The sequence below is a fragment of the Rutidosis leptorrhynchoides genome, chromosome 8 (assembly GCF_046630445.1).
Source record: "Rutidosis leptorrhynchoides isolate AG116_Rl617_1_P2 chromosome 8, CSIRO_AGI_Rlap_v1, whole genome shotgun sequence".
In the NCBI taxonomy this organism is placed as follows: Eukaryota; Viridiplantae; Streptophyta; class Magnoliopsida; order Asterales; family Asteraceae; genus Rutidosis; species Rutidosis leptorrhynchoides.
The window spans coordinates 332,095,740-332,115,201 of record NC_092340.1 but is presented as its reverse complement, the minus strand read 5'-3'; the positions used below and the strand labels follow the sequence as shown (position 1 = coordinate 332,115,201).

At 35.6% G+C, this 19,462-nt stretch overlaps 1 protein-coding gene across 1 annotated transcript; it reads left to right on the top strand.

The window, feature by feature from the left end:
- The first annotated feature begins 1,694 nt into the window (after positions 1-1,694).
- On the top strand, positions 1,695-5,464 carry LOC139861322 (cyprosin-like). The gene is made up of 13 exons (XM_071849697.1): positions 1,695-2,048; positions 2,147-2,207; positions 2,412-2,506; positions 2,627-2,739; positions 3,063-3,231; positions 3,329-3,368; positions 3,457-3,521; positions 3,650-3,763; positions 3,836-3,903; positions 4,563-4,707; positions 4,820-4,939; positions 5,107-5,195; positions 5,305-5,464. Exons 1-13 carry the CDS (start codon positions 1,695-1,697, stop codon positions 5,390-5,392), a joined length of 1,521 nt encoding a protein of 506 aa, XP_071705798.1. The 3' UTR covers positions 5,393-5,464.
- The last annotated feature ends 13,998 nt before the right edge of the window (positions 5,465-19,462 follow it).

The window sequence follows — 19,462 nt, the reverse complement described above, 5'->3', positions numbered from 1 at the left end:
AGAATGATGATGATGATGATACCCTGAAATAATTTATTTTTAATTGTAGAGTTCTTTGTTCTTACTTAGCATCGCCAAATTTGAATTTGTTAACAAAGTAATAGTAGTAGGGATGTGAATGGTCACTCATATCCATCTGATTCACATGTTTTATGATGGATATGAACTATATAATTGGATTAATATTAAATATGAATATGAATATGGATGATTAGCGGATTGGATATGGATGAAAATTACCATCATCCACTATATTCAGCATCACACGAAATACATACATACAAAGGTCACCTAAACATTATATTTGTCGGGGTACCGTCCCCTTTATCGGAAAAAAAAAACGTTATAGTGGGCCTAATTTGTTGGGTTAAGTCTTTCTCATATTTGAAAACCCTGATAATTAGATTTTTAAGCTCAGTTAAGACAAAAATGAGAATGGAGTGTAGTTAGGGAATAAAATTGTTTACATGATTGCTAGTTTGTTATACTCTAATACCATTCAGACTTTATACTCTGAATATGGTAGTTTCCAACCGTTTAGTGGGCCACCAGTGGCGGAACCAGCATGGGGCAGGGGGGCAGATGCCCCCAGTCGATTTGCAATTTTTAGTGTAAAAATTTTGAGTTTTTCGATTTTGCCCCAGTGAAAAAAAAATTTTGCCCCAAAACCACCATATTTTGCCCCAAAACCTCCGTATTTCGCCCCAAAACCTTCATATTTTGCCTAAAAACCTCCACATTTTGTTCAAAAATCACCATATTTTTCCCCAAAACCTCTATATTTTACCCAAAAAAAATTGATACGCTTTAAAAAAAATTTCGCCCCGGGTGAAAAAAATTCCTGTTTTCGCCACTGTGGGCCACGATTGAGCCAAACCACCTGGCTAAAATTTTAAATTTAAATGAAAACTTGAAAAGATCGCGTCTTGCTTATATTAGGGACACGTAAACAAAAATGCACACATTCATATTCCTTAGAATTTACGTATTTAAAGTGAATGATCAGCTCATCTGTATGAACCCCTAACTTGTCCTGATTTTAGGCTTCATAGCAAATAATATGGCCTTGTTTATTTATTTCAATCTATATGTTTTACCCATTTTAGCTTATATTTTCCAGCGAACAGCACATTGGTAAGAGCCGTTGGTTTTATTTGTAGTTAATTATCTCTGCTTTTAATTTTTTTATATATGTTGAATGAATTCATGTGTCTCAACATTAGTTCACCAATTATTTTGAATGTTTATGTAGTACAATAACCTTATTTTGGAACAATTTAGGATTTTAATTAGGTTGGCGGTACTAGGAATTTTTTTCACCGGGGTCCAAAAAAAAAATTAAAATCGTAGCAATTTTTTTGGACAAAATATGGAGGTTTTGGGACAAAAAACGGAGGTTTTAGGACAAAATTTAAAGGTTTGTGGGCAAAATTTGAAAGTTTTGGGGTAAAATTTAGAGATTTTTGGGTAAAATTTGAAGGTTTTTGGGCAAAATATTTAAGTTTTGGTGGAAAAAAAAAATTCACCGGGGTCAAAGTCGAAAAATTCAAAATTTTTACACTAAAAATTACAAATCCACTGGGATCGGCTGACCCGGCTTATCCCTTCATAAAATCGCCCCTATTAGTGCATATCGTTTGCTTCAAATGTTGACTAATCAAATGCATATATTGGATTATGCGATACAGGTCAACATGGGACGGAGATTGGGAAGCATATCATTTTTAGTGTTCATATTAATCCTGCTATGCACTCTGTCCTTCGCCGCATCAACCGACAGTAGTGTTAGGATTCGTTTAAAAAAATGGACATTCGATGAAACTATTCGTTTTCTATCAAATTTCACTCTGAATAATGGTGACTATTTAAAGACTATTGTACAAAGTAGTATTAATTATCAAGGGCCTGATGTTGTAACACTGAAGAATTATATGGATGCTCAATACTATGGTGAGATTGGTATTGGTACCCCACCTCAAAAGTTTACCGTCATCTTCGATACGGGTAGTTCTAATTTATGGATTCCATCTTCAGAATGCTTATCATCGGTAAGAATTTATTATGTACTGAACTCATGATAAATGAACCTTTATTATTATTATGAATATTTTAAAGTTAAAGCACAAAGATTATGTTACTCCTGCAGGGGTCCTGCTTTATCCACTCGAAATACAAGTCCAGCGAGTCAAGCACCTACAAAAAGAATGGTTAGTGACTAAGCTGTATTTATCTCATTATGAAAATTCAAAAAAAAAAAAAAAAAACTATATTATACATCCTATATTGAGTCGCAATCTTGAATATGAAAATTGACCAAGTTATATATAAAAATTACTTTCTTTGACTTTCAAAAGTCAAAGTATAGAGGTTGTGACAGTCTTGTTTACTGCATAAACTTATAATTGTTTCAGGGACACAAGCTGCAATTGAGTATGTGGGAGGATCGATATCTGGATACTTGAGTAACGACAACGTCTTAATTGGTGATCTTGTTGTCCAAAATCAGGTGATTATTATGATTGCTATAAATATATATATGTAATATGTAATATGTATAATGTATAATGTATATATGTATATATTCACATCATGATTAAGTCATAACTCGAATGTATGGTCTAAACAGGAGTTCATCGAAGCAACAAGGGATGTTGGTATGACCCTTTTGGCAGGGAAGTTTGATGGTATTCTTGGGCTTGGATTCAGGGATATATCTGTTGGAAATATTGTCCCAGTGTTGTATGTTCAATATTTTGCTCATCTATTTTTGACATAAATATGAAGACAGTCCCTGTGGTTTGCACATATTACACGCTCAGCCCCTAAACTTTTTTTCACATGGTCAATCCTATTGATTTGCAGTTTCTGTGCTAGTGACTACAAACCACGAGGACTGGCCATGCAATAAAAATGTTTAGGGACTGAGCGTGTAATGTGTGCAAACCACAAGAACTGTCCGCATAATCATGTCTTTTTTTTTTTTTTTTTTTTTTGCAAAAGAGATTTGTAGTATGTGATTGATTCTTATTCAATTCATCAATGTCATACTTATTTTTGTGCAGGGAAAATATGATGAATCAGCATTTAGTTAAGGATCACATATTTTCATTTTGGCTTAACCAAAAAGGTGGAGCGGGCGAAGGTGGTGAAATTGTATTTGGACGTGTTGATCCAAATCATTACAAGGGTACTCATACTTACGTTCCCGTCACTCATAAGGGTTATTGGCAGGTTCGTTTTACTCATCGATCTGGTCCTTAATTTTCGTTCTATAGATATATATTTATTGTATACGTTCTAAGTCTATTTTTGTTTTACTCTTAGCTAGTTTGATATGGATGATGTACATGTTGATGCTGAACAAACTGGTATGCATTTGAAAAACATGTCTGTTAAGTACATGTTGGCCGGGTTCAGCTGTAACTTGCATATGTATTGTATGTTTTTAATTAACAGGTTTTTGTGAAAGTGGGTGTTCAGCGATTGCAGATTCGGGAGTCTCATTTATAGCAGGTCCAAAGGTCCGTAACATTCCATTTCTAGATATTCTACTGTACTGTATTATTTTGATTCGAGAGCCTATATTAATTTTGTTATTAACTTATAAAATGCAAATTAAGTTTTAATAAGTGTGCTAGTTGGTTTGCAGAGTATGATCAACCAGATCAATAATGCGATTGGTACAAATGGACTTTTCGCCACTGCATGTGAGACTGTCGTTAAAATATTTGGAGGCTTAGGACTTGATATTCTGGCGAAACTGGTAAAAAATCAACTCTGATTGTTATAGTGAAATCTGATTATTTAATTAATGTGGCACTTTTTATAAATTCAGATCGAACCAAATAAGATATGTGCTCCTTTTGGAATCTGTATTTTAAGTGACGAAGATCAAGAAGTTAGGTCCGTTTTCTTTCATGTTATCAACTGGTTGTTTTTTTACTTGTTTTTACGTGTATATATATATATATATATATATATATATATATATATATATATATATATATATATATATATATATATATATAAGGGTGAGGATCCAGAGAGAATTAAGGTGTGAGAGAACTTAGAGAACTCACAGATTGAATGCACATACACCTAGTATATGCACCCGTTCTTCAATCTGTGCTCACACACTGAAAAAAAACTTTTTTTTCTTTGGTCTCCCCACAGACTGAGCGGGCAGATTGAAAAAAAAAAAAACTAATAATAATTTTTTTGTTAACAAAAAAAAAAAAATTATACTGTGCACAGATTGAAGTCACATATTGATTGAATGCATCTAGCATATGAACCTGTTTTTCAGTCTTGAAGTCAGTCTGTCACAGATTAACTAAATGCACCTAGCATATGCATCTGTTTTGAAAAAAAAAATTAATCAAAAAATTATATTCTGGTGTTCAGTCTGTGGGGGTTATGGGTTCTTTCCCTATCTAAGTTCTCTCTTGATCCTTTCACTATATATATACACAAACACACACACATATATATATACACATACATACATATATTATATACATATACATATATAGTTTTGTTGGTTTTGTGTGATCAATGTGTAGCGTTGGAATTAAGAGCGTCGTGGATATGAGCGATGGTGTATCATCTGGAGTTGAAGGCTTGTGTCCAATCTGTAAAGTCATAGTGAGGACGATAAATATCGGGATCGTGCTGAGTAAAAATGGTATTTTGGGATTTGGCAAAACTGTGAGTACCCATTTTCTTGTTGTTCCAATATCATATATATATATTCTTCCAAATTGATAATTTTTTAAAAAGGTTTTCATGTCATATATGTATGTATCCAAAAAACTTGCAGCTGTGTCACCTTGTGCCTATCCCACTCGGAGCATCCATGGTCGATTGTGCGAGAATTTCTTCATTGCCTATTATTTCATTTACAATTGGTGGCAAAGAATTCGAAGTATCGCCTTATGAGGTGTCATTCCATCTTATATATATTTGTCAACTTTTATGGTCAATATAGAATAGACATTCAACTTTCACAATTTTTTTTAATTTTTTTTTTAAAATACACCCTTTAAAAATTCAATCTGATTTTAAATATTAAGTAGAGTTGTAACTTCTTACTATGTTGATTTGCAGTACATTATGAAGATTGGAGAGGGTGAGAGTATGATCTGCCTCAGTGGTTTCGTTCCGTTTGATAGTCCTCCTGCTCGGGGCCCACTCTGGTACGCGTGTGTTATCTGTGATTCGGGTCGATCAATAAGGCTTTATATAGTTGGGCATTACATTTTTCAAACCCGAGTTTGACAGTTTTGCCTGATTTATGGTTTGCAGGATACTTGGAGATGTGTTTATGCGTAAATACCATACTGTATTTGATTATGACAATCTCAGAGTTGGATTTGCAGAAGCTGCTGCATAATTAATCCAAACATGCTACCTACTTAATTAATTTGTCCCTCTTGTAAAACAAGTGTAATATTTGATAACTCGTAATTAAGTTAAGTGTGTTATAAAAAGATTTATCGAAAATATATAGTTCTTGTTGTCATTGCAAATGGCTTGTGTGATTACTACTTTTTACTTGAGGATCAAACTCACTAAGGGGAATAACCTAAACACTTGTATTTGATTATGACCACTTGATTACTTAAATCAATTCGATTAGTCAATTCTTATTCCAAATAACAACAGTACCTGAATCCAAAATGAATTAGAGGCATAAACTGAAAGTTTTCAGCCTACAATCTAGAAGCTCACCTTCTAGATGTTCAAAGTAGCCTTCTTTGAACACCATGTAGAAGAAGCAAAGATGAACACGATGACGGCCGCCCACCATCTCCGTTCACACGACACCTTCCTCGTTCACACCATTCCACCGCCACCAAAGTTTTAGTATAAATAGAGGTTGAAACTTCAATTGTAAATCATCCCAAAATCACTCAGAGAAGTGTAATCACAACCTAGATAGTGTGTGTGAGTTTGAAATTTTTTTGTAAGAGTTTTGTAATACTCTGTAAATCTATTCTTGTGAGTAATAGAGTTATTTTTCTCTCAAATTTGTATCTCCCAACGTCCAGGCGATCCTCTCTTCCTAACAAGTGGTATCAAGAGCTTAGTTAGAGACGCTGGTCGAGTTTTGGGTTTTCTGAAGTTTTCTCAAAATTCAATTTTGAGTGTACCATTGGATTCGTCTCGTCGAACTGAGTCCAACGCAAAAAAACGGCGACTTAAACGGAGTTATAACGAGCCCAGAAAACGCGGTCAAAGTTTGGTCAACTCGCCGGAATCTCGCCGGAGAAGACGACCGGTGCCGGAATTTTCGCCGGAGAAGACGATCACTGTAGCAATCCTGTAGCAGCTGGTGGCACTGTAGCAAGTTCCTGTAGCAGTACTGTAGCAAGTTCCAGTACTGTAGCAATTCTGAAATTTTACAATTTGGTCCCTGAAATTTTCAGAATTTCATTTTTGGTCTCTGAAGTTTATTAAAATTATAATTTTGCCCCGTAAGTGGAATTTAAGCCGCGAAGTGTCTATTCCACCATTTTCAACCGTTCCGGACTTAACGGTGATCTCTGTTTTCTACAATTCAACCCCGTTTGTGTTGAAAAATTATTTGTAAGGTGATAATGTCCACAGAAGAGTCAACATCATCTTCCGGAGCTATGATTATGCTCACAGCCACAAACTACACGCTGTGAAAACCTCGGATGGAAGATCTCCTTAGCTGTAAGGATTTGTTCAATCCTATTGAATTGAAGGGTATAAACCCTGATTCCGCCAAAGAGATAGATTGGAAGAAATCAAACCGAAAAACTATTGGTCATATCCGTCAATGGATTGATCATAATGTCTTCCACCATGTTACACAAGAGACAGACGCATATGCCCTCTGGAAAAAGTTGGAGGACATGTACCAGGCCAAGACTGCTCGGAATAAAGCCCTACTGATGAGGCGTTTAGTCAACATGAAGCTCAAAAGTGGAACTTCAGTTGCCGAGCATACCAGTGAGTTCCAGAACTTGGTCAACCAGTTATCGTCTGTAGAGATGCCGCTTGGCGATGAAGTTCAGGCGCTACTGCTACTTAGTTCCCTTCCCGATAGTTGGAAAACGCTGGTAGTAACACTCAGCAACTCAGCCCCGAATGACAAACTTACCATGTCAATGGTCAAGGATGCCTTATTCAGTGAAGAGGCAAGGAGAAAAGACATGGGCACAGATCAGACCCATGCCTTTGTCACAGAGAATCGGGGGAGACAGCTAATGAGTAGCAAAAATAAATGGAGAGGCAGAAGCAAGAGCAGGGGCAGGTCAGCTGATGGCAGAAAACCAACATATAAATGCCGTCATTGTGGATTAGTGGGACATATGAAGAAGAACTGCTATAGATTGAAAGAGGAACAAAGTCAAAGCAGTTCACAGCCGAAGAATAAGGGTGGAGAAACATTAGTGACAATCTCTGGTGATGTAGCTTATTGTTCAATCCATGATGAGACATGCCTTCACGTCTCACGAGAAGAAACAGAATGGGTGGTAGATACTGCAGCTTCCTACCACGTGACTCCATATAAGAAATACTTCACAACATACAAAGCTGGTGACTTTGGAGCTGTGAAGATGGGAAATTCCAGTTCCGCTGAGATTGTTGGAATGGGTGATGTCAAGATAAAGACATGTAAGACTCTAATATTTATTGTACGGAAGTGTAATTATGCTACGTTGAATGCAGGAAGTATTGTGGAATTAAACGAAGGTCAGAATCTGCCCAGACTGTTGTGCGCGCCACGCACAGTTATGGGTGCGCGCCGCGCACCTTGCCAGCGACAGATTTCAGCTTTTTTCTATTTTGAGTTTAATGAAGGGCAATTTGGTCTTTTCACTTGAGGCCGGATCTGTGGGCTTTATCAGTTGGTTTGGATCCAACTTTGGATCATTTTCACATCCATTCATCACTCTCATCTTCAAACCCTAGAGAGAGAAGAGTTTTAGAGAGAGGAAGCTTCATTTGGAGAAGAAAGAGTTGGATTCTCACCAAAGCTCGGGTTTTAAAGTTGTTCACCTCATTCCTAGCTACGTTTTGGTTGTTGTGGTAAGTTCTAACTCCGAATTTCAATGTTTGATTTGATATCCAAAGTTAGGCTTTGAACTTGATTTGTAGAGAAACCCATTTAAACTCTTGAAGTGAGTTTATTGATGTTAGTAATCGGGTTTATTGTTGTTGTTGGTGGGTTTTGGGTTGGAAACCGACTTGGCCATGATTTAGGACTTGGAATTGGGTTTAATCACTAGGTTTGGTGATTATGGAAGTGTTGGAACCCATTTTAGTGTATTTGAATGACTAATTTTGAATTGAGTCAAAATTAGGGTTTATGGGTGATTTTGAGAATGATAAGTGTTTAACACTTGTGTTTGGGTTTAATTGACATATTAGGACCATTGTAACTAGTGTTAGTGATTATTGGTTAGTTTGGGCGCGATTTGTGCTTGGAAGTGCAATTGGTTGAAATTGCACCAAGTGTCGAATGGGGTTGGTTTGTAAATCCACCCTAATTGTGTTGTTTGTATTGTGATAATGGAATAGGTACTTTCCATCGGCGCATTGCGGATTATTCGGAAGCATTCATCAAGACGACAAGGTGAGTGTTAATATCCTATGTGCATATGTATGTGTAGGATGGGTGCTGGTTGGGTGAAGTGAACCTCGGCTATAGAGCTCACTTCACATATAGGTGGATTGATGGACTTGTGTACATGCCCAATTGGCACGGTTGTGCGTTTGGGTTGACCATCTTTGGCGAGGTGAACACTTCGTGTGTACGTTATCACATGGGCTTGTGAGTGGAATAATTATATATGTAAGTATATGATTTATTTATTTGTGGGGTATGGGTTAAAGTTCGATGTTGACGATACCATATCCTAGAGTATATTGTTTGATGGTTTAGATGAGGGTTAAAGTTCGATGTTGACGATACCTCATGTATGGATTTAAAGTTCGATGTTGACGAAGCCATACCACTATTGTAGTGACATTCGATGAGGGTTTAAGTTCGATGTTGACGATACCACATTAATTCATTCGATGAGGGTTTAAGTTCGATGTTGACGATACCTCATATGTGGGTTTAAGTTCGATGTTGACGATACCACATTTATTAGGATGGATGGGAATTAAGTTCGATGTTGACGATACCATTCATTGGGCTAGCCTTGAGATCTTGAATACTAGTGGATGTTGTGAACATCGATGCTTGTCGTATTGTTGTGATGTAGCTAACCCCCGGGTGTAGCTTGATGGCGTTGTTCAAATCATCGTAGGTGAACTTACGTTGTTGATATTTTTAGCTTGTTGTATAGCGGTCGTACGGTATGCTTAGATTAGCTTGCCTTTATGCTTGGATGCTCCGGTATGTGCTATTTGATTATTATTGTGTGGCGTGTCCATTTTATGCATATATATGTATGTAGTATATTCTCACTCACTAAGCATTAGCTTACCCTCTCGTTGTTTACATTTTTATAGATTTGCATGGAGACGGTGGCTCGGGTAAGCGTGGGAACTAGTGGACTTGCGTAGTTTGCTTTAGAAGACGTGCTTTTGGATTGATTAGGATTGGGTAGCGTATCCCCAATCACCATGCTCGGTCTTTATTTTTGTGTTAAAAATCATGTGGTTGAAAACTTGTATTTTGTACGAAAGTCGTAAAACGGCCGATGTGGGCCCGGTCTCGTAAAACTCATTTTATTATTGGAACGTGTTAGTTTTAACTAATATAAAATGTTGTGAGAAGCGTTTGGTCTAAAAGTGTCGGGAAGCAAGAGATCTTTTTACGAAAATTGGAAAAAGTGGACAGCGGGCTGCCAGGCCCTGTGCGCGCCGCACACAGGTGTGGGTGCGCGCCGCGCACCTCATCTGGTCAGCTCAGTTCTAATTTTTTTTTATGCTGCATTTTTAGTTGGTTAACGGGTTGGGTTGTTACAAGTGGTATCAGAGCATGGTCTAAGGGATTTAGGTGACTGGAGATAGGTGCCTAGACTTAGACTTTTGTGTGTGCTGAATTTGTTGCGGGACTTGTAGGAGTACGAGTCGGAATAGGTTATAGTTAGTGCCTTGTTTGTAGGTGGACTAACGTTTATATTAGTAATGCGGATATTATTAATATATTATTGTGTTGTGATAATAATTTTCGCGTGTGTTTATATCGCGTAGAATTGTCGTTGTGTTGGTTATTGTAGTGACCCGAACTTTTCCATGTTTATATATATTAATTGAGATTGATATTTACATAATTAAATGTTTCCAACATGTTAAGCAATCAAACTTGTTAAGACTTGATTAATTGAAATATGTTTCATATAGACAATTGACCACCCAAGTTGACCGGTAATTCACGAACGTTAAAACTTGTAAAAACTATATGATGACATATATATGGATATATATATAGTTAACATGATACTATGATAAGTAAACATATCATTAAGTATATTAACAATGAACTACATAAGTAAAAACAAGACTACTAACTTAATGATTTTTAAACGAGACATATATGTAACGATTATCGTTGTAAAGACATTTAATGTATATATATCATATTAAGAGATATTCATACATGATAATATCATGATAATATAATAATTTAAAATCTCATTTGATATTATAAACATTGGGTTAACAACATTTAACAAGATCGTTAACCTAAAGGTTTCAAAACAACACTTACATGTAACGACTAACGATGACTTAACGACTCAGTTAAAATGTATATACATGTAGTGTTTTAATATGTATTTATACACTTTTGAAAGACTTCAATACACTTATCAAAATACTTATACTTAACAAAAATGCTTACAATTACATCCTCGTTCAGTTTCATCAACAATTCTACTCGTATGCACCCGTATTCGTACTCGTACAATACACAGCTTTTAGATGCATGTACTATTGGTATATACACTACAATGATCAGCTCTTAGTAGCCCATATGAGTCACCTAACACATGTGGGAACCATCATTTGGCAACTAGCATGAAATATCTCATAAAATTACAAAAATATGAGTAATCATTCATGACTTATTTACATGAAAACAAAATTACATATCCTTTATATCTAATCCATACACCAACGACCAAGAACACCTACAAACACTTTCATTCTTCAATTTTCTTCATCTAATTGATCTCTCTCAAGTTCTATCTTCAAGTTCTAAGTGTTCTTCATAAATTCTACAAGTTCTAGTTACATAAATCAAGAATACTTTCAAGTTTGCTAGCTCACTTCCAATCTTGTAAGGTGATCATCCAACCTCAAGAAATCTTTGTTTCTTACAGTAGGTTATCATTCTAATACAAGGTAATAATCATATTCAAACTTTGGTTCAATTTCTATAACTACAACAATCTTATTTCAAGTGATGATCTTACTTGAACTTGTTTTCGTGTCATGATTCTGCTTCAAGAACTTCGAGCCATCCAAGGATCCGTTGAAGCTAGATCCATTTTTCTATTTTCCAGTAGGTTTATCCAAGGAACTTAAGGTAGTAATGATGTTCATAACATCATTCGATTCATACATATAAAGCTATCTTATTCGAAGGTTTAAACTTGTAATCACTAGAACATAGTTTAGTTAATTCTAAACTTGTTCGCAAACAAAAGTTAATCCTTCTAACTTGACTTTTAAAATAAACTAAACACATGTTCTAAATCTATATGATATGCTAACTTAATAATTTAAAACCTGGAAACACGAAAAACACCGTAAAACCGGATTTACGCCATCGTAGTAACACTGCGGGCTGTTTTGGGTTAGTTAATTAAAAACTATGATAAACTTTGATTTAAAAGTTGTTATTCTGAGAAAATTATTTTTATTATGAACATGAAACTATATCCAAAAATTATGGTTAAACTCAAAGTGGAAGTATGTTTTCTAAAATGGTCATCTAGACGTCGTTCTTTCGACTGAAATGACTACCTTTACAAAAACGACTTGTAACTTATTTTTCCGACTATAAACCTATACTTTTTCTGTTTAGATTCATAAAATAGAGTTCAATATGAAACCATAGCAATTTGATTCACTCAAAACAGATTTAAAATGAAGAAGTTATGGGTAAAACAAGATTGGATAATTTTTCTCATTTTAGCTACGTGAAAATTGGTAACAAATCTATTCCAACCATAACTTAATCAACTTGTATTGTATATTATGTAATCTTGAGATACCATAGACACGTATACAATGTTTCGACCTATCATGTCGACACATCTATATATATTTCGGAACAACCATAGACACTCTATATGTGAATGTTGGAGTTAGCTATACAGGGTTGAGGTTGATTCCAAAATATATATAGTTTGAGTTGTGATCAATACTGAGATACGTATACACTGGGTCGTGAATTGATTCAAGATAATATTTATTGATTTATTTCTGTACATCTAACTGTGGACAACTAGTTGTAGGTTACTAACGAGGACAGCTGACTTAATAAACTTAAAACATCAAAATATATTAAAAGTGTTGTAAATATATTTTGAACATACTTTGATATATATGTATATATTGTTATAGGTTCGTGAATCAACCAGTGGCCAAGTCTTACTTCCCGACGAAGTAAAAATCTGTGAAAGTGAGTTATAGTCCCACTTTTAAAATCTAATATTTTTGGGATGAGAATACATGCAGGTTTTATAAATGATTTACAAAATAGACACAAGTACGTGAAACTACATTCTATGGTTGAATTATCGAAATCGAATATGCCCCTTTTTATTAAGTCTGGTAATCTAAGAATTAGGGAACAGAAACCCTAATTGACGCGAATCCTAAAGATAGATCTATTGGGCCTAACAAACCCCATCCAAAGTACCGGATGCTTTAGTACTTCGAAATTTATATCATATCCGAAGGGTGTCCCGGAATGATGGGGATATTCTTATATATGCATCTTGTTAATGTCGGTTACCAGGTGTTCACCATATGAATGATTTTTATCTCTATGTATGGGATGTGTATTGAAATATGAAATCTTGTGGTCTATTATTATGATTTGATATATATATATAGGTTAAACCTATAACTCACCAACATTTTTGTTGACGTTTTAAGCATGTTTATTCTCAGGTGATTATAAAGAGCTTCCGCTGTCACATACTTAAATAAGGACGAGATTTGGAGTCCATGCTTGTATGATATTGTGTAAAAACTGCATTCAAGAAACTTATTTTGTTGTAACATATTTGTATTGTAAACCATTATATAATGGTCGTGTGTAAACAGGATATTTTAGATTATCATTATTTGATAATCTACATAAAGCTTTTTAAACCTTTATTGATGAAATAAAGGTTATGGTTTGTTTTAAAATGAATGCAGTCTTTGAAAAACGTCTCATATAGAGGTAACGTTTTTAATCAATAAGAACGGGACATTTCAGTTGGTATCCGAGCGTTGGTCTTAGAGAACTAGAATTTTGCATTAGTGTGTCTTATCGAGTTTGTTAGGATGCATTAGTGAGTCTGGACTTCGACCGTGTTTACTTGAAAAATGATTGCTTAACAAATTTTGTTGGAAACTATATATTTTTAACATGTGAATATTATGTGATATATTAATCTCTTAACGCGTTTGATATTATGTGATAGATGTCTACCTCTAGAACAAGTCCCATTGACTCACCTAATAATAATGAAGAGTTAAATGTAAATTGGAATGATTCGTGGACTGATTCACAAGTTCCCGAAGAGGAACCGGAAGAAGAGTCGGAACCGGAAGAAGAATGGAACCGGATGAAGAAATAGAACTGGTGGGGGAAATAATAAAACGGTTAAGTAAAAGAAAATCCTCAACCAACCGACCAAGGTTAATTATGGTCAATGGTGTTTCCGCCAAGGAAGCAAAATATTGGGAGGATTACCAATTCTCCGATGAATCGGATTCCGACGAGAATTCCGATGATGTTATAGAAATTACCCCAACTGAATTTAAAAAGGCAAAAGAAAATAATAAGGGAAAGGGCATAAAAATAGAGAAATCTAATTCCAACCCCGATGAACTTTATATGTATCGTCAACCCCCGAAGTCCTTAAGTTGTAACAATGACCCGGGAACCTCTAAACCACCAGGTTTTTCTAAACCAATGTGGAAAACGACGGCTCGTATTAGGGACATGTCATAACCTGACCTTAACCATAAGGACGAATACAATAACATATGATTTCATCGCGAGGTATTGACCTCTATATGCGACGTTTTTCAAAAACTACATTCGTTTTTACAATACAAACCATAACTTTTATTACAAATACAAGGTTTAAACAAGATAATAATGATTATCGTTTAGCGATAATCTTAGACTTACAAACTTTACCTGTGATAATAACAATACGACTTCCAACATATTTTACATTACAAATCCTCCGATATGCAGTTTTATTTTTGACACAAATATGCATACTCAAGATCTTGCTTAAATTCAACATGTTGCAGCGGAAGCTTTTAGTTATCACCTGAGAATAAACATGCTTAAAACGTCAACATAAAGTTGGTGAGATATAGGTTTAATGCCGGCAGTGTTATAAATATAGACCACAAGATTTCATATATAAACGTTTTAATAGAGATATTCTAAGTTGTTGAGCACTTGATAACCATACTTAACATTTAATCAACGTCGCATATTCCCTTTATTATGAAATCTTACTACACCGTACCAAGTGTAGTCACCGAAATGAAGTACTGTGCAACCGTTGAATACTGGTCGTCCAGTCCGGTTGGGGTTGTCAGGCCCGATAGATCTATCAACAGGATTCGCGTTTACAATACCTCATGTAAATAGAAGTTACCAAGTTACAGGGAAGTATGCCAGTGGTACAACTCAACGTAGAATATATATTTTTAATCACTTGTGTCCATAACGTAAATCATAAAATGCATGTATTCTCATCCCGAAATATTTAGAGTTTAAAAGTGGGACTATATACTCACCTTTTCCTTGAAGGTATTTAACTCGACTTGGTCTCCGATAGATATCACGAACCTAACCATATATATAATATATCAACATATTTTCTTTTCAAGTAATCGTTACATATATATATATACTTATAATACTTTTAATATTTTCTTAGTCCGTAGTTAGCAGTCTGTTGTTAATGGTCCACAATTAGTTGCTCAATAAAATAAATAAAGACCCCATCGTATTCGTATTGATCAGAATTAATCTTGACCCATGGTACCATGTTGTCAAATGACGTGTTGCGTACATAAAGTACCGTGTTGTCAGATGACGTGTTGCGTACAATCATGAGATCTTATGATTAATCTTCTCGTGTTGTTTACGGGTGGTCCTGAAATATATAAAATCAAATTATAAGTAAATATATATTAAATATTATGTTATTTAGCCAAGATATGATTAATCCGATTTTGTCATAATATGATATATTACAGGTTTTGAAGTGTTTTAAAAATCAAATTAGAAGGATCTATTTAGTTTGCGAACAGGTTTGAAATCATTCAAACTATGTTCTTGTTGTTAAAAATTTTATAACACAAAATAAGATAGCTATATAAATATGAATCGAAAAAGATTATGAATAAGGTTACTACCTCAAGTTACTTGGATAAAGCTACTGGAAAAGATAGAAAATAATCTTGATCAAACTTTCTTATGATGATTATAGGTTGTTCATGAAGCTAGTTCTTCATGAGTATTTGCTGAGATTGTGAAGAACACTTAGAGTTCCTAAGAGTGTGTTTTTGGTTATAGAAATATGGTTGTAAGAATGAAATGAAAAACCAAGGTGATGGTGATACTTATAGGACAGTTTGGTTGTTGAGGGAACAAGGACAAATTATTGTGTTGAATTTTTGAGTAATAATGTATGCTAGCTTACAAATAAGATTCCCTCTTATCTAGGGCAGATCTAAGGCTGATAAGGATATTGATTTGATGTGTATTTACCAATAGTAAATACGTATATATAATGGGTATGATACGGTAAAAGAAGCTCAAAATCGGGCTTTTATTTTGGGTCCAACCGGGCCAAAAATAAAATTTTAAGACATTTTTAATAAAGCAATGTTAGCCCAAAAAAAAAAAAATTCCAAGCTGACCTGGCAGCTCGACCCCAGCCAGGGGCTCTGCCCCTTTGGACCCCGCCAGGGGTTGCCACCCCTTGGACCCCGCTTATCGGGGGCGCTGCCCCCGAACCCCCGTCATAATCCAGATAAGTTTAAACAAGTGTGCACTCCACACTTTCCCAAACTTGTTCGATATTTATCAAGATTATTTTGGTTACAAATTATTCCCATTACACTTAAATCATATTGGTGACATAAATCACAACACATTATAGATTTTAAGTATATATGTCAAAGAACGTTACATATAGTTATCGTTTTGAAAACTTAAGTTAGTGGTCTCAAAGTATACTTATAACTCATTGTTGTTAGTTCACAATGAAATGTTAAACCATCCTTAAATCATGTTAAATATGTATAGATATGTACATATACATAATCGTATAATTATCGTGTGTTATATAGTTCGTGATATCATCGGTCAAATTGGACGGTCAAACGTTGTGTAAAACTCTTTTCAAAAATATAAGTCTCAACAGTTTGGATTGCTTATCATGTTGGTAAGGTTTAATTTATGTAAATATTAATCTCATAAGTATAGAACGATCAGAAAATTCCGGGTCATTACAGTACCTACCCGTTAAATAAATTTCGTCCCGAAATTTTAAAATTGTACCTATTTTGCGTTCTCGGGAAACAAATGTGGGTACTTTTGTTTCATCTGATCCTCTCGTTCCCAAGTAAACTCGGGACCCCTTCGAGCATTCCAACGAACCTTAACGATTGGTATGTTGCTCTGCTTGAGTTGTTTAACTTCACGGTCCATGATTTCGACTGGTTCTTCTATGAATTGTAGTTTCTCGTCGACTTGGATTTCTTCAAGAGGAATGGTGAGATCTTCCTTTGCAAGACATTTCTTAAGGTTTGATACGTGAAATGTATTATGTTCTCCGGCGAGTTTTTGCGGTAACTCGAGTCGATAAGCTACCGGTCCAATGCGTTCGATGATCTTGAACTGGCCTACATACCTTGGGTTCAGTTTACCCCTTTTACCAAAACGTATTACACCTTTCCAAGGTGACACCTTTAACATAACCATGTCACCGATCTGAAACTCTAATGGTTTCCTTCGGACATCGGCGTAGCTCTTTTGGCGACTACGGGCTGTTTTCAATCTCTCCTTGATTTGTACTATCTTCTCAGTCATTTCGTGTATGATCTCGGGACCAGTTAATTGTCGATCTCCTACTTCATTCCAACAGATAGGGGATCTACACTTCCTTCCATACAATGCTTTAAATGGTGCAGCTTTAATGCTCGCATGATAACTGTTATTATACGAGAATTCTGCTAATGGTAGATATTTATCCCATCCGTTTCCAAAATCGATCACACATGCCCTAAGCATGTCTTCAAGAGTCTGAATTGTTCTTTCACTCTGCCCGTCAGTTTGTAGATGATATGCGGTGCTCATATCTAAACGAGTTCCCAGGGCCTCCTGTAGTGATTGCCAAAACTTTGATGTAAATCTACTATCACGATCGGATATAATGGAAATAGGTATTCCATGCCTTGAAACAATTTCCTTTATGTATAATCGTAATAGTTTCTCCATTCTATCCGTTTCCTTTATAGGCAAGAAATGTGCAGATTTGGTGAGACGATCAACTATTACCCAAATGGTGTCATAACCCCAGGCTGTCTTAGGTAACTTTGTGATGAAATCCATGGTAATACCGTCCCATTTCCATTCTGGGATTTCTGGTTGTTGAAGTAACCCTGACGGCTTCTAGTGTTCTGCTTTGACTTTGGAACAAGTTAAACATTCCCTAACATATGTCGCAATGTCTGTCTTTAAATTAGGCCACCAATAATGCGTCTTAAGATCTTGGTACATCTTTCTAACTCCAGGATGTATCGAGTATCTTGTCTTGTGCGCCTCATTCAATATCAACTTCCTTAATCCACCCAACTTCGGTACCCAAATACAGTTTGCGAAATATCGAATTTCGTCTTCCCGTATAACGAGTTGCTTCTCATACTTCTTCATTATTTCATTTCCTATGTTTTCTTTAGTAAGAGCTTCTCGTTGAGCCTCTTTGATTTGTGAGTTAAGATTCATGCGAATTTTTATGTTCATCGCTCGTACTCGAATTGGTTCCCGTTCTTTTCTGCTTAGAGCGTCGGCCACTACATTCGCTTTCCCGGGATGATAGCGAATCTCACAATCGTAGTCGTTTATCAGCTCGACCCACCTACGTTGCCTCATGTTCAGCTGTTTCTGATCGAAGATATGTTGAAGGCTTTTATGATCGGTAAACACAGTGCATTTAACCCCATATAAGTAGTGTCTCCATATCTTCAATGCAAACACTACTGCTCCCAGTTCTAGATCATGCGTCGTGTAATTCCGCTCGTGAATCTTCAATTGATGAGATGCGTATGCAATAACTTTCTTTCATTGCATAAGGACGCAACCAAAACCTTGTCGCGAAGCGTCACAATATATCTCAAAATCATCGTTCCCTTCAGGTAACGATAAAATTGGTGCCGTGGTCAACTTCTTCTTGAGTAATTGAAATGCACTCTCCTGCTCAAAGGTCCATTCGTACTTCTTCCCTTTTTGTGTTAACACTGTCAATGGTTTAGCTATTCGGGAAAAATCTTGAATAAACCTTCTATAATAACCGGCTAAACCCAAAAATTGGCGTATCTGCGTTGGTGTCTTAGGAGTCTCCCATTTTTCAATGGCCTCAATTTTAGCTGGGTCAACCTGAATTCCTTTGCTACTAACAACGTGGCCAAGAAATTGTACTTCTTTCAACCAAAAAGCACACTTAGAAAATTTAGCATATAGTTGTTCTTTTCTTAACAGCTCTAATATCAACCTTAAATGATGTTCATGCTCTTGTTCACTCTTGGAATAGATAAGAATATCGTCAATGAAAACGATAACAAACTTATCTAAATACGGACTACAAACTCGATTCATGAGATCCATGAATACAGCTGGCGCATTTGTCAATCCAAACGGCATAACCAAAAATTCGTAATGACCATAACGTGTCCGAAAAGCTGTTTTCGGAATGTCTTCTTCTTTGACACGTAATTGATGATAGCCCGATCTGAGGTCGATTTTTGAGTACACACATGATCCTTGCAATTGATCAAATAAGTCGTCAATTCTCGGTAATGGATACCGATTCTTGATAGTTAACTTATTTAATTCACGATAATCTATACACATCCTAAAAGATCCATCTTTCTTCTTAACAAATAAAATTGGAGCTCCCCACGGTGAAGTACTTGGTCGTATGAATCCACGGTCCAGTAATTCTTTTAACTGACTCTGAAGTTCTTTTAACTCGGACGGTGCAAGTCTATATGG